This window comes from Thamnophis sirtalis, unplaced genomic scaffold (genome assembly GCF_051295495.1).
Source record: "Thamnophis sirtalis isolate CommonGarterSnake01/CBP01778 unplaced genomic scaffold, rThaSir2_p1.2 scaffold_6, whole genome shotgun sequence".
Classification (NCBI taxonomy): Eukaryota; Metazoa; Chordata; class Lepidosauria; order Squamata; family Natricidae; genus Thamnophis; species Thamnophis sirtalis.
Genome location: NW_028261386.1, coordinates 127,647,778 through 127,661,351, shown reverse-complemented (window position 1 = coordinate 127,661,351; position 13,574 = coordinate 127,647,778). Strand labels below are relative to the sequence as shown.

The window sequence follows — 13,574 nt, the reverse complement described above, 5'->3', positions numbered from 1 at the left end:
AGACGAAAACCAGAGGAAACTTCAGGAAATGATTTGGTTACATTCTGTGTCAACATGGAAGGTAGCAATATCAATAGCAATAGGAGTTAGACTTATATACCGCTTCATAGGGCTTTCAGCCCTCTCTAAGCGGTTTACAGAGTCAGCATATCGCTCCCAACAATCCGGGTCCTCATTTTACCCACCTCGGAAGGATGGAAGGCTGAGTCAACCTTGAGCCAGTGACATGAGAACCGCTGAACTGCAGATAACAGTCAGCTGAAGTGGCCTGCAGTACTGCACCCTAACTACTGCGCCACCTCGGCTCTTATTAAAGGGTTCTCAACCTGTGGGTCGTGACCCTTTTGGGGGTTGACGACCCTTTCACAGGGGTCACCTAAGACTATCAGAAAACACATATTTTTGAAAAAAAATATGGAAAACTTAAAATAATCTTCCACAACATGAGGAACTGTATTAGCAATAGCAATAGCAGTTAGACTTATATACCGCTTCCTAGGGCTTTCAGCCCTCTCTAAGCGGTTTACAGAGTCAGCATATTGCCCCCAACAACAATCCGGGTCCTCATTTTACCCACCTCGGAAGGATGGAAGGCTGAGTCAACCCTGAACCGGTGAGATTTGAACAGCCGAACTGCAGAACTGCAGTCAGCTAAAGTAGCCTGCAGTGCTGCATTTAACCACTGCGCCACCTCGGCTCTTATTAAAGGGTTGCAGCATTAGGAAGGTTGAGACCCACAGTTATAGAGCATTTTGAGCCGAAAAACCAGGAGGTCTCATTTGGAACAGTTTGAAGTGAGATATATAGAATAGTTATACTTTAACATTTGATGTTGGCTTGATGCACATTTCTAAATAAAGCAAATCTTGGCTGCTTCCCAAACCCATCCTTAACCAACTCATATTTTTGATAGAGCCTTACTCATTCCGGGTGATTGCCAGTGCATTGAAATCCTCGCCACCCCCAAAATCGTTTACCAAAAAGAAAGGCATATGAAGCCTTCAGCCACCAAAATATTGTCCTTTTGTTAAGGTGTCCTTTCCCACCTAATTTTAGAAACGGCATAATAGGGTGTTCTGACCCCCCCTCGTCCTACACCAAAGCACGCCGAGACAAAGATACTTCAAGGATTTAACACACTGATAGGCCCTTGGCAGCAATCCAGCACAATCCAGGCCTTGGCAGCAATCCAGCACAGACAAGACGTTGGCAGAAATCCAGCACAGACTAACCTTGGCAGCAATCCAGCCTGCCAAGCTAGCCACAAAAGTTCTCCAGCTTTAGTGAATACGTTGACTCCTGCAAAAGGGTGTGTGCACAATCATTCCTTTTATAGTCTTGAGAGGAGCCTAATGACCACCAGCTGAGTGCAATTACCTCCTGTAACTGCGGGAACTGTTCCTTACACCTATTAGTTCTTCATTGCTGGGCATCCAGGAACAACTCCCTTGGCTCCTCCCCACTGCTCCAATGCATGATGTCACGATCACACTCCCTTGTCTCCTCCCCATTGGTACAAGGCTCAGGCGCCTCTTGGTGGACAACCAGCCTCTCTGCGCCCTGCTCGGAGTCGGAACCCTGTCCAGGGTCCTCCACATCCTCCAGAGCCAACTCATAGGGCCCCTCGCTGTCGGAGTCTGGTGGCAGCTCCAACGGCTCCTGCTGGGCCACAACAATAGGGTATCCCTTAAAGTTCATACCTTGCAAGATTAATGTCAGCCTCACATGTGGCACAAACAGGAAACAGAACCAGATGAGATAATTCTACTTAATTGTAAGGCTACATTAATGGGCAATGCCCTCTCTTATCTGATTGTTCCCTAAGCAACACTTGTCTATGGAGGTTCTCAGTCATCCAGGTCCTGGTTGTCCCAAAGGTGCATTTTCAAGAGGCAACTGGACTTCCTGGTTTTTCTTTGAAGATGTTTCACTTCTCATCTAAGAAGCTTCTTCAACTCTGACTGGATGGTGGGGAATGGAAGGGTTTATACTCCTTGCAGACAGCTGCTCATTTGTATTCTTTTAGAGAGTTGTTGATACCACCTGAGGGTTTATTTGTGTCATCAGGGTCGAGACAGCAGAGAGGGAGGGATACAACATCATCTATCTCCAGTTTGCAACACAGTCCTTTCAACAGTTCCAAGAAGTCTCCACACCCTACTTAGTAGTTTGCACTGCTCAGGTGACCCTGACGACACGGATAAACTGCCTGGTGGCCTCAACGGACCCTCTAAAATAATGCAGAATACAGAATAACAGAGTTGGAAGGGACTTTGGAGGTCTTCTAGTCCAACCCCCTGCTTAGGCATGATGCCCTACACCACTTCAGACAAAAGGTTATCCAATCTCTTCTTAAAAACTTCCAGTGTTGGGGCATTCACAAGTTCTGGAGGCAAGCTGTTCCACTGATTAATTGTTCTGACTGTCAGGAAATTTCTCCTCAGTTCTAAGTTGCTTCTCTTCTTGATTAGTTTCCACCCATTGCTTCTTGTCCTGCCCTCAGGTGCTTTGGAGAATAGCTTGAATCCCTCTTCTTTGCAATGCAAATAACCAGCTATGTGCAAAGAGTATAAATCCTCCCATTCCTCACCATCCTGTCAGAGCTGAAGAAGCTTCTTGGATGGGAAGGAAAATGTCTTCAAAGAAAAACCAGACGGTCCAGCTGCCTCTTGAAAAATGCACCTTTGGGACGGAGAAACACTTTTTCTCTTACCTCCCAAAATGCCATTACAGATCTTGAATTGTCACTTTTAATTTGATAGAAGAGGAAACACATGGGAAGTCATTGAACAAAACTGTCAGCATGCCAGAGAAAAAAAACAGGTGTAAACCTCAACCTGCAAATAATTTCTCGCCTTGGGGGTAGATATTACTGAATGAGGCAGATTTCACTGTTCCATTTCCCACCCCAGTATGATATTCACTTCAGGGGGTTCCTGAAATGGGCATTTATGCTAATAAGGAGAGAGGAAGTATGTGTATGAAAACTACTAGATTTAGATTTTAGATTTAGATTTTACTTTATTTGTATGCCGCCCTTTTCCCTGGGGGGACTCAGGGGGGCTCACAATTCAAGGGAAGGGAGGAATAGACAAGTTACAAACATGAAGACAATACACCGTTAAAAAGCACAACAGTCATACCATTCGAGTGGGGTTGAAGTCTTTAGCCCCAGGCCTGTCGGAACAGCCAGGTTTTAAGGGCTATGCGGAAGGTCCGGAGGGTGGTGAGGGTACGAATCTCCACGGGGAGTTCGTTCCAGAGGGTCGGAGCAGCCACCGAGAAGGCCCTCCTCCAGGTAGTTGCCAGTTGGAATTCGGAGGAGGCCTAATCTATGGGATCTTATTGGTCTAGTGGAGGTAATTGGCAGTAGGCGGTCATGGAAAGGAGACGGCAGGTGCGTCTTGCAAGATAATTCTAAAGAACATTATACCCCTGCTCTTAAGCAAAGGTATTTAAGCTCCGATAGAACCATATGACAATCTGCATAGTCTCAATTGCATTCTTCTGCAATAGTTCATCAAAAGCATCACACTTTACTTACTATAACGCAGAGCCGCTTTCCATACATGTCCCCCCATTCCTGCATGTTATCAGTTGGCACGGAGACACTTCACATTGTCCTACATTGCGGCCAGTGTTAGGATGGCCTTCTGGAATTCCTGGGGCTTTAAAGTCCCGATCCTTTCCAGCACGGAGTTGGAGGTCAAAAACGCAACCTGAAAGAAGGAAAGATGACCCAGTTTTCTGCTTTAAAACAATTAAAAACAAATATTTATAAACATTTATCACTGTGGTCAGGTCAAGTCCAACAGTATATCTTTTCATGGTGATCGAGAGCAGGGATGTAAACTCAATTTCATTGAGTTTCTATTCATTCTGGTCAGTTCAAATTCTGAGAAGCTCCATTTGATTCTGTGCTCCATTTAGTCTTGCAAAACTAATTGGCAATTAAGTCTCTAGCAGCGTTTCAAGGGAGATAAAGGTGGGTGCTTATCAACCTTATCCTGAAAGACTGTGGCAGACTTCTGTCGGACTCTTTACAAACTATTTGTGACTCATTACGGGCTGTGACAGAACATAATTCACAGCCGTTTCAGTAAAAAGAGGGTTTGGGGGATTAAGCATGTGATTTATGCTTTATCAGGATGCCTAGGTCAGAACATGATGTTAATATAAATGCAAATGAACCAGTGGTGGGATTCAAATAATTTACCAACCAGTTCTCTGCCCTAATGACCAGCTGGGTAGGTGGGGCTCGGTGGTCATGTGATCATGTGGGTGTGGCCAAGTCAATGTCACTCAGGTCGATGGGCACTTCGCCTTAGTTGTTACAATGGTAATAAGGGTTAATTGGAGAGGCAGTTTCTGTAAGCAGGGCAATAAAGATTAGGCTAGAAACAACATCAGAATTTTTCCTTCCTGCCTTCCTTACAGGATTAGCCCTGTAAAGTGGAGAAAAACAAAAGGAGATTTCTTCCAACAACCGGTTCTCCGAACTGCTTAGAAAGTTACCAACCGGTTCTCCCGAATAGGTGCGAACTGGCTGAATCCCACCACTGAAATGAACTGTGTATGTCTCTGTATCCATACATGTGCATCAACAAACAGAAAGGGAAGGTGTTCAATGGGAGGACATGGGAGCTCGTGGTCTGGATTTGACATTTTTGCGAGCAGTTGACAAGGTGTCTCAATCTGGAGAGGATTTTCTTAAATCCGAAATAAACCCTTCCTGAGCGTAGGACAAAATCAGCTTAAATGGCAAGCGTGGGAAAGATTACTTTTTTAAAAATGGCAGGGAAGAGGTATTAAGTCACAGCTTTTAATTTCTGAGCAAACTTCTTAACATAAATAAATGTAAGGCCTCAATTCCATATCCTCTTCCTTGAGAGTATGATTGCCTGAACTCTAAGGCATTTCAAACGGAGGGGTTTGGGCTGTTGGCCTTGAGTATTCTGTACATGTAGAAAACATTTGTTCTGTTTGTATTTATGTGCTATATTGTTTGCGTAGCTCCTGGGGAGCCCTGTTTTCCCCCCACACAGTAGCTACTGCAAGTGTTGAAGAAGCGAATTCCCCAGGGAGCCTCTGCAGTTTCCCAAAAATTCTCTCCAATTCACTATAAAGACGCCTGCTGTCAACCAGCAGGAGGGCTCTCTAAAGGATGGCTTCGCCTTTCCCTGCACAAATCAAATGAGGAAAATATAAACCTCTAAAGACCAGGAACAGATTTACTTTACTTCTTACATTCCGAACCCATAACCCACACAGATTCTAGTGCACTGCACCGGCGACATTACACAGGCACGCAGATACAAGAACCACTTTAAAGGGGAGGAAGGGGAAGGAGAGAAGGGAAAGGAGAGGAGGAAGGAAGGAAGGAGAGAAGAAAGAGAAGAAAGGGGGTAGGAAGGAGGGAGGGTTAGGGTTTATTCCTTCCTTCTTTATCTTTGTATATCTTTGGAGCCCTGGGTGCCCTCTGACCATGGTTATTTGCTGCCTTGCAGATGTTTTATTACCCAGCTAGGCAATATCATCAGTGCAAGTGTAATGAAATGTCTTCAAGCAAGCAACCAATCTCTGAAAGCACCAAGAAGTCCAACCCTGGTTCAGATACTCACTTTGGCTTACATCCTTTCCCTGACTGTAAGTTTGGTTCTTCCAAATTCTCTGGAGAATCGCTATCTCCTTCCCTCCTCTCCTTCCAGGCGTTCTGATTTCCTTGCAAGGCACCACACTTCTCTCCTGCTCAATGCTATTTTTGATTCTATCTTTGCAGCAGTAACCTTATTTTATTTTATTCCAGAGAGCATTCATTGGGGCCCCTCAGAGTGGTTTTGAGATTTATGTGTTCTGCTATAGTGCCATTCAGCAGTATTTACAAATCTTTTTTTATTGTTTCGGATGTCTACGTGATAGTCTCTTTTTTTTTTCACCAATTGACACCTGTGAGAAATTTTGGTATGCCTGTTGTAGGCTTAGCTAATGAGGTTTGAGGTTTATTTTATTTATATGCCGCCCTATTCCCTGAGGGACTCAGGGTGGCTCACAAACCCTCACCACCCTCCAGGCCTTCCACAAAGCCTTTAAAACCTGGCTGTTCCGACAGGCCTGGGGCTAAAGAGCTGTTGCCCCCGTCTCGAATGGTATGACTGTTGTGAGTTTTTAAATTATATATTGTTATGTTTCGTCTTTCATTTTCTGTCTGTACCCCCCTTCCCTGATTTGAAATGTGAGCCGCCCTGAGTCTCCTTCGGGGGAAAGGGCGTCATATAAATATAATAAAATCAAATCAAATCAATCAAATCAAACCCAAAGGGGGGGGGGAGGTAAACACAAGAAACTACAACAGAAAAGGTACAAGGGAATTTAAAAGATAACCAACAGTCACACTGTTCGAGAGGGGAAGGGAACTCATCGACCCCAGGCCTGCCGACACAGCCAGGTTTTAACGGCTTTTCGGGAAGCCTGGAGAGAGATGAGGGTCCGAATCTCCGCGGGGAGCTCATTCCAAAGGGCCGGAGCAGCCACAGAGAGGGCCTTCCCCCGGGTAGTAGCCAGATGCTACATTGGCCAGTAGATGGAACCCGGAGGAGACCTAATCTGTGGGATCTAATGGGCCTTTTAGGGATGTGGTGGCTTAGTGGCTAAGACGGTGAGCTTGTCGATCACAAAGGTTAGCAGTTCAGTGGCTCGAATCCCTAACTCCTGGAAGCGAGGGGGAAGAAAAAGAGAAATAAAGAAAGAAAAATGTGGAACCTAAAAAAAGAAGAAGAAGAGAGTGTCAGGCATTTTAAGTAGGAAAAGCAGCAGGTGAGCTTCTGCCAACCTAGCAGTTCAAAAGCACATAAAAAAAATGCAAGTAGAAAAATAGGGACCACTTTGGTGGGAAGATAACAGCACTCTGTGAGTCTTCAGTGTTAAATCATACCGACCACATGACCACGGAGATGTCTTTGGACAGTGCTGGCTCTTCGGCTTAAAAACGGAGATGAGCACTGCCCCTAGAGCCAGAAATGACTAGCACACATGTACAGGGGAACCTTTACCTTAATGTCCATATACTGGAAACTTGAACCCTCTATGTTTAGTAGTGTAGGAAGTTATCACCCAGCCCTCTCCCAGAAAAATGAAATATCCTAGGAAATATTGAAAAGGCAGAATATTTCTCCGGATGTGAAAAGGAAGAAACATGTTTTAAAAGACAGAATAGATGCCTGTAGCTTCCTGCCCATCCCCACTTTTGTCAACGGGCCATTAAAGAAGGCCAAGCCAGTCCACTTTACATAATAAAGACTTCTCCACTTCAGCTGCAGGAAAGCATGATAATATTGGCCCCAACTGACCGCATGGCATCTGAGAACTTAACCAAACCTGGATTCAAAACAGAGCCCAGAGAGTTGCCCCTGCATGGGCCCATGGGAGTCTGACAACCAATCAGAATACATTTCTTACACAGGAACAGGAAACAGAGAGGTGGGACTGAACAGGTTATTAAAAAGCCTAGCAAGCCCCTCCCTCAGCCCTTCTCTTCTTCTCTGTCAACATTGAAGCCTGTGATCACCTTTTCTGTTCAGGGCTCAAGCCATGTGTCCCTGTCCACCAATAAACCATCTTTCCAAGCAGCCTCCATGTCTCCAGTGTCTTTTTCCCCACTTGGAGCCGAACCCAGAAGGACATTTCTTTCATCAGTAGAAAACCAGCTTCTTCCATTAAAACATATTACTACAAATACAATGACTTGACATACAAAGACAATAATGTTATTTACCTTGAAAGCCATTCTTAAAACTGGATCCTTTTGGTAAGAATTCTGGAATATATTCAATATACCCGCCTACATAAAACTGACTAAAAACATTGAGTCCCGTCAACTTTCCTGGAGACATAATAGTTTTGTTCTTTTGATCGTCCACCTTTCAAACAAACAAAAATATGCTATTTATGAGCAACTAAAGTATGTTGTTTCTCATCACAATACTAAAAAAAATGTAATACAAGCATTCACATACATTAATAGAGGAGGAAATTTCTTTGCCTTGCAACTCATTTGAAATAATTGGAATTTTTTTAAATTTCCTGGTTTGTGATTAAAGGGGCAAGATGGTCTGACTTTTTGCTTGTGTTTCTGTATTTTGCAGAAACCTCCTCATCCATTATTTCTCAGTCTTCCCTAAAATTTTGGGAGCAATTTGTAAAAGTGGGATGGAAGTTGTGGTGGTAAGGCAGGTGGGAAGTGAAAAATGAAATAGGGTTTTGGAAAGGGAAACTTTTGTATCGTATAGGTGCAAATCTTTGCACAAAAGTTTTCAAAGACTTTCATTACTATTTTATGCAACACAATAAGTCACCGTTCAGCTTAACCATAATTTATTGAAAAATGCAATGCAGTATATAAGGTATTATATCATAACCAAGCAAACCTCACTATGATTGATTTAGCTCTTAAAACTGGGCACCTGCTATGCATTTCTGTGTATATCTAAGTCAAGCTCATTCTTATGTATTTTTCCGCATTCTCCAAAGGAATTCAGGTGGAATATAGAAGTCTTTATTTAATTATTATATTTATACCCCATGTTTCATACAGGAACTCAAGCCAATATCTATAACACTCTCTCCTCTGATTCCCCCACAACAGCTGTGCAAAATGTGTTAGGCTACAAGAGAACCGTCGATGCCTACAGATAAGAATATGGATCTTCCTGGTGCAAATCTAACCCTTAACCACTACACTATACTGCCTCTCAGATAAATTAAAAGCACGTCAATGTCAGATTAAGGGTACATTTTTCTTCTTTCCATTTAATCCTGATGGCAGCACTCTGCATGATAGTGTCATAACCAAAGCCACAATTCTAATCCTTGCTACAATAGGAAGTAGAGTTAAGTAGCGAGACGAAGCTTTTCTAAAGCCAGGCTTACCTTCATCCAGCCGCTTCTAAGAAATCTGCCAAGGCTGACTGTGTGAATGCGACGTGTCAGATCAAGTGGCTCGCTAGTAATAGTTGCGATCCCAGATCCCAGGTTGTAACGGTACACCAAGCTACCATTTTGAAGTCCCAGCACTAGGAAATCATCCCCAGTAAGACCTGGAATGAGAATAATCACATCACTGCCAAAAAAATACCTGTTATAGAGACTTCATTTTAGGTCAGTGTTTCTCAACCTTGGCCACTTGAAGATGTCCGGACTTCAACTCCCAGAATTCCCCAGCCAGCTGGCTGGGGAATTCTGGGAGTTGAAGTCCGGACATCTTCAAGTGGCCAAGGTTGAGAAACACTGCTTTAGGTAATTGTGATAAAGTTAGCTCGACGGAATTACCTCATTGTGGGTAATTTATTTGCATGCCATAAAAGTGAATCGTTATGTTGGAATTCCTGTCCATCAGAAAAATCAAATCCCTCTTGCCAGTCTCCCCCAAAGCCTCAAAGACATGGATGCGCCCCTAGGCATACGGGTCAAGATGTTAGTTAAAACCCATTGGATGTTGTTTAGTTCGTGACCCGTCAAAAGCGCGAACGTCATAAGCGCGCCGACAACAGCGCGGTGCTAAAACCGCGATTTCAAAAGCGCGCCGACAACAGCGCGCCGACAACAGCGCGCCGACAGAAGCACGATTTCATTTAAGGTAGGATTTACAGTTAGGTTTAGGGTTAGGTTTAGGGTTAGGTTTAGGGTTAGGTTTAGGGTTAGGTTTAGGGTTAGGTTTAGGGTTAGGTTTAGGGTTAGGTTTAGGGTTAGGTTTAGGGTTAGGTTTAGGGTTAGGTTTAGGGTTAGGTTTAGGGTTAGGTTTAGGGTTAGGTTTAGGGTTAGGTTTAGGGTTAGGTTTAGGGTTAGGTTTAGGGTTAGGTTTAGGGTTAGGTTTAGGGTTAGGTTTAGGGTTAGGTTTAGGGTTACGTTACAGCGCGCTTCTGTCGGCGCGCTTTTGTCAGCGCGCTTTAGGGCTAATTAGTCGCTCATTCGTCACGCGGTTTTGTCACCGCGCTTTAGACACAGCGGTTTAGTCAGGCGCGCTTTTGTTGTGCTCGCATTTGTGGTGGAACCGTTTAGTTTACTACAGAATGTAAAAATAAGAGGGTTGAAAGGGACCTTGGAGATTTTCTAGTCCACCCCGTTGCTTGAGCAAGAGAGCTTATGCCATTCCAGACAAATTGTTGACCGGTTAGTTTCCTTTTGAAAGCCTCCAGTGATGGAGCACTCAGAGCTTCTGAAGGCAAGCCGATCCATTGATTAATTATTCTCACTGACAGGAAATTTCTCCTCAGTTCTAGACTGAATTGAATTCTGTTAAATTTATTGTTTTTACCTCAGTGGGCATTATCGGTTTTATATTTTGGCTGTAATTTTCTATGGTGTTTTTATTTGTTGTAACCGGCCCAGAGTCACTATAGTAAAATGTGTGGCCATATAAATCCAATTAAATACATTAAAAAAAACACCCATGAGTATTTCTTTTTGGCTTTCCCATTTCTCTCACTATACTATCTATACAGAACTTTAATGACTGAAAAACCCAAGAATTCCCATAATCTTGTAGTGTCAGTGTCTTATATAATGATTGTCTTAGCATATCAGAAAACAACCTTCCAAATGACAACTTGGCCATAATTGGCAAAGCTAAATTGGAGAAGGAGAACTCATTTACATTATAAAAATGAGGACGAATAAATTTCTGATGACTTCATGGATAGATAAAGCCATGTAGTTTTTGTGGCCAGCGGAATAAAAATCGGTTTCTACTGTTTTTTTTAAAAAAAATCTTAGTTTCGTCTACAGCCTTGGTTGACTGCTATCAAAGTACAGTACTAAACAGGTCCAACCCTCCTTAGTTTTTGAAGATCCTCTAAGCTCATCTTAATTCTGCCTGTTGTAATATAGTTGGGGACAGGTTGGGCAGTAGAGAGTAAAGAAAAAGAAAATAAAAAAGTAGGAGATGTTGTAATATAGTTGCAAAGCCACGCTGAACCACACAGGAGAAAACAAACTCCTAAAACTCCATAACATCCTGATAGTTCATAACATAACATCCTGAGATGTGCCCTACCAATGACGCCCAGGATTTGACCATATATAGACAGAACTTCCCTGAGCAGTAGATTAGAAATTGTACTTTTACAGGCTGTTTTTAACCACATGCTATTGCTCCTCCTGCCTTTGTCCTATCTCAATAAAAGGGGCTACCAGACCCCCAATCTGGGTCGTCGCTCCATCCCGAGAAAGGTTGTCTCCTGTCTTTTCTCAACATTGGCCTCATGGGCGAACCACGGGAACGTTACATCTGCCACTTGTAAGCAACAGAGAATACAATAGAAAGTAAATGGTGGAATAAATATGAACGAGGTCTACATTTCCTCAACTATGGTGGCATGACAAGATGGTTGGATGGTTCTAATAATATTGAATCTCAGCCTGGCTAGCTGGCTGCCGGCTAATTTTTTTTTTTTAATAATGCAGAGGAAATCTGGTGGATGTTGCTTAGGAGGCAAAAAAAGATATGACGAGACTCTCCCTTCTGTGGAGTCTTTTGGATTTTGGCATAGGAAATTTGAAGGAAGAACAGCTGAAGAAGAGTTCTGAGACCTGCAAGGACATCCAAGATCCCAAACAACCTACAGCGGGGGATCCACCACAACACAATAATTCAGTGAGTCATGTCTTCATAGCAAAAACAAATATGTCATGCTCAATGGGGAGAGTGAGGTGCTGACAACTCTCAAAGAGAAAGAGCATTAAGGAACTGAGAAAGCAGGGTGTTAGTGAGGTAGTGTGGGGTGATGCAGACAAGAAGCACAACCAAGGAGTAGTATCTCTATGTTAATTGTAAAGATACATTAATAGAATCTTGCAAGGCTGGAAGTATTTCTGTTGTAGGAAAGAACAGGACATACAAGCCAGCCCTTCAGAGAAGGAAGAGTTTATTTGCGCAGGTTCATAGCAAAGAATAAATGGCCTGAACACTGAGTGAAATTCAGGAACTTCCTTATATAGTTTATCACTTTCAGCTAAAGCCATCTGTTAGTTTTGGAAACACCCCTCATGATTTGCCCTTGAGTTACAGCAATATTATGTCTAAACCTTGCAATTTCTAGATGAACAGTTAAAGCTTTAATATCATGAAACCCTAGTTTGGTTCAGGCTTGAGGCCTACTTTGGTTCAGCCTGCCACTTTATTTCCCTTCTCCATTCATTTTTGCTTTTGGGAAAATTAGTGAGAAGCCCTTCTGAAATGTTTCCCACAGTCCTTCTCCTTCCGTAAACTATCTTTTACATACTGGATGTCCAGTCTGACAATCTCCCTCCCGTCTCCCAAGGCCATTCTCATGTACCATTGCATTGAAACTTGAAGATCCTTACTTTGAATTTAAATGCCCATGCTCATATAGTCATCTGAGATCAGTTACTGGCCGATAATAACATTCCATCGTAATCTCCTAGCTTCTATAAGAAAACACTTTCCGAATCCTTACCTTGGCCCTTCTGACCAGTGAAAAAGAGGAGATTGTCTTGTAGCGATGAGTTGTGGTTGGCCAGCTGAAATTTCAGGCGGAATTCATAGCACAGGCTGATGTTTGGAATTGCGGAATATGCTAGGAATGAGGTATAGCCAAAAGCATCTGTTCCACTGAAGCTAGGATAGGTTATATTAATGGCTGTGAAAAAAAGAATTAAAAATTGTTTGCAGAAAACTAGCACTTAAAAAAAAAAGACTTTACTCAAACATACCTTTGCTTCCTTCTTAAACCATAGAAGTTGGGAAGGAGAATTGGGATTTCTTGAGCCCTCCTTAACTCTTTTTGCACTATAGTTCCCACGCTTCGGAGGAATAAATATGCCTGTTTTCAATATAATGGAGTATGACAACCAAATCTTGCCTACAAAATTCTGGATGACCAGTAGATGACAGGAAAGGAATACATCTTTGCTGTCATCTAGTGATTTTTCCAGATTTTTTTCCACTCCAAATGTGATAGCTTTACAATTGTAATTTATGGTAATTTCCAGCTGCAGCTTCTCTGGAATCATTATCCTTCCATATTCATTGATTCACAACATTGTACAAGGTTCAAACCTCAACGTGTTTATCTTAAATTCCACAAGATGTTTTCCTAGCAATTATTCCTCTTCATTTTTTCACCTTTCCACAGAAAATCTGTTAAGGAAGATTGATCTGTTAGGGAAGAGGGATTTTTGATTAGAAGCACAGTATGCTCCCTGCCTGGGAACACTGTAAGATATCTTGTATTGAGGAAGGTAGAAAACAAGAACATTATAAGAGCTGCATGGGATCAGGGCAATGTTTCAGATATTAGGGAAGTGCCAAAAAGTTCATTTCTTATAATTCCACCTTAGTTTTTTTGAACTTGTCTGTCTGTCCGTCCGTCCATCCATCCATCCATCCATCCATCCATCCATCCATCCATCCATCATCCATCATCCATCATCCATCATCCATCATCCATCATCCATCATCCATCATCCATCATCCATCATCCATCATCCATCATCCATCTATCTATCTATCTATCTATCTATCTATCTATCTATCTATCTATCTATCTATCTATCTATCA

The 13,574-nt window shown here is 42.7% G+C and overlaps 1 protein-coding gene across 1 annotated transcript in view; it reads right to left on the bottom strand.

Moving 5' to 3' along the window:
* The window catches only part of LOC106545657 (protein eyes shut homolog), a 550,606-nt gene that overhangs the window by 22,548 nt on the left and 514,484 nt on the right, over positions 1-13,574 (bottom strand). Inside the window, exons 25-28 of the mRNA XM_087719050.1 lie at positions 12,471-12,653; positions 8,926-9,092; positions 7,772-7,916; positions 3,545-3,719 (exon numbers count right to left, since the gene is read on the bottom strand). Of these exons, the coding sequence (XP_087575176.1) occupies positions 3,545-3,719; positions 7,772-7,916; positions 8,926-9,092; positions 12,471-12,653 (670 nt within the window). The remainder of the gene's footprint in view (positions 1-3,544; positions 3,720-7,771; positions 7,917-8,925; positions 9,093-12,470; positions 12,654-13,574) is intronic.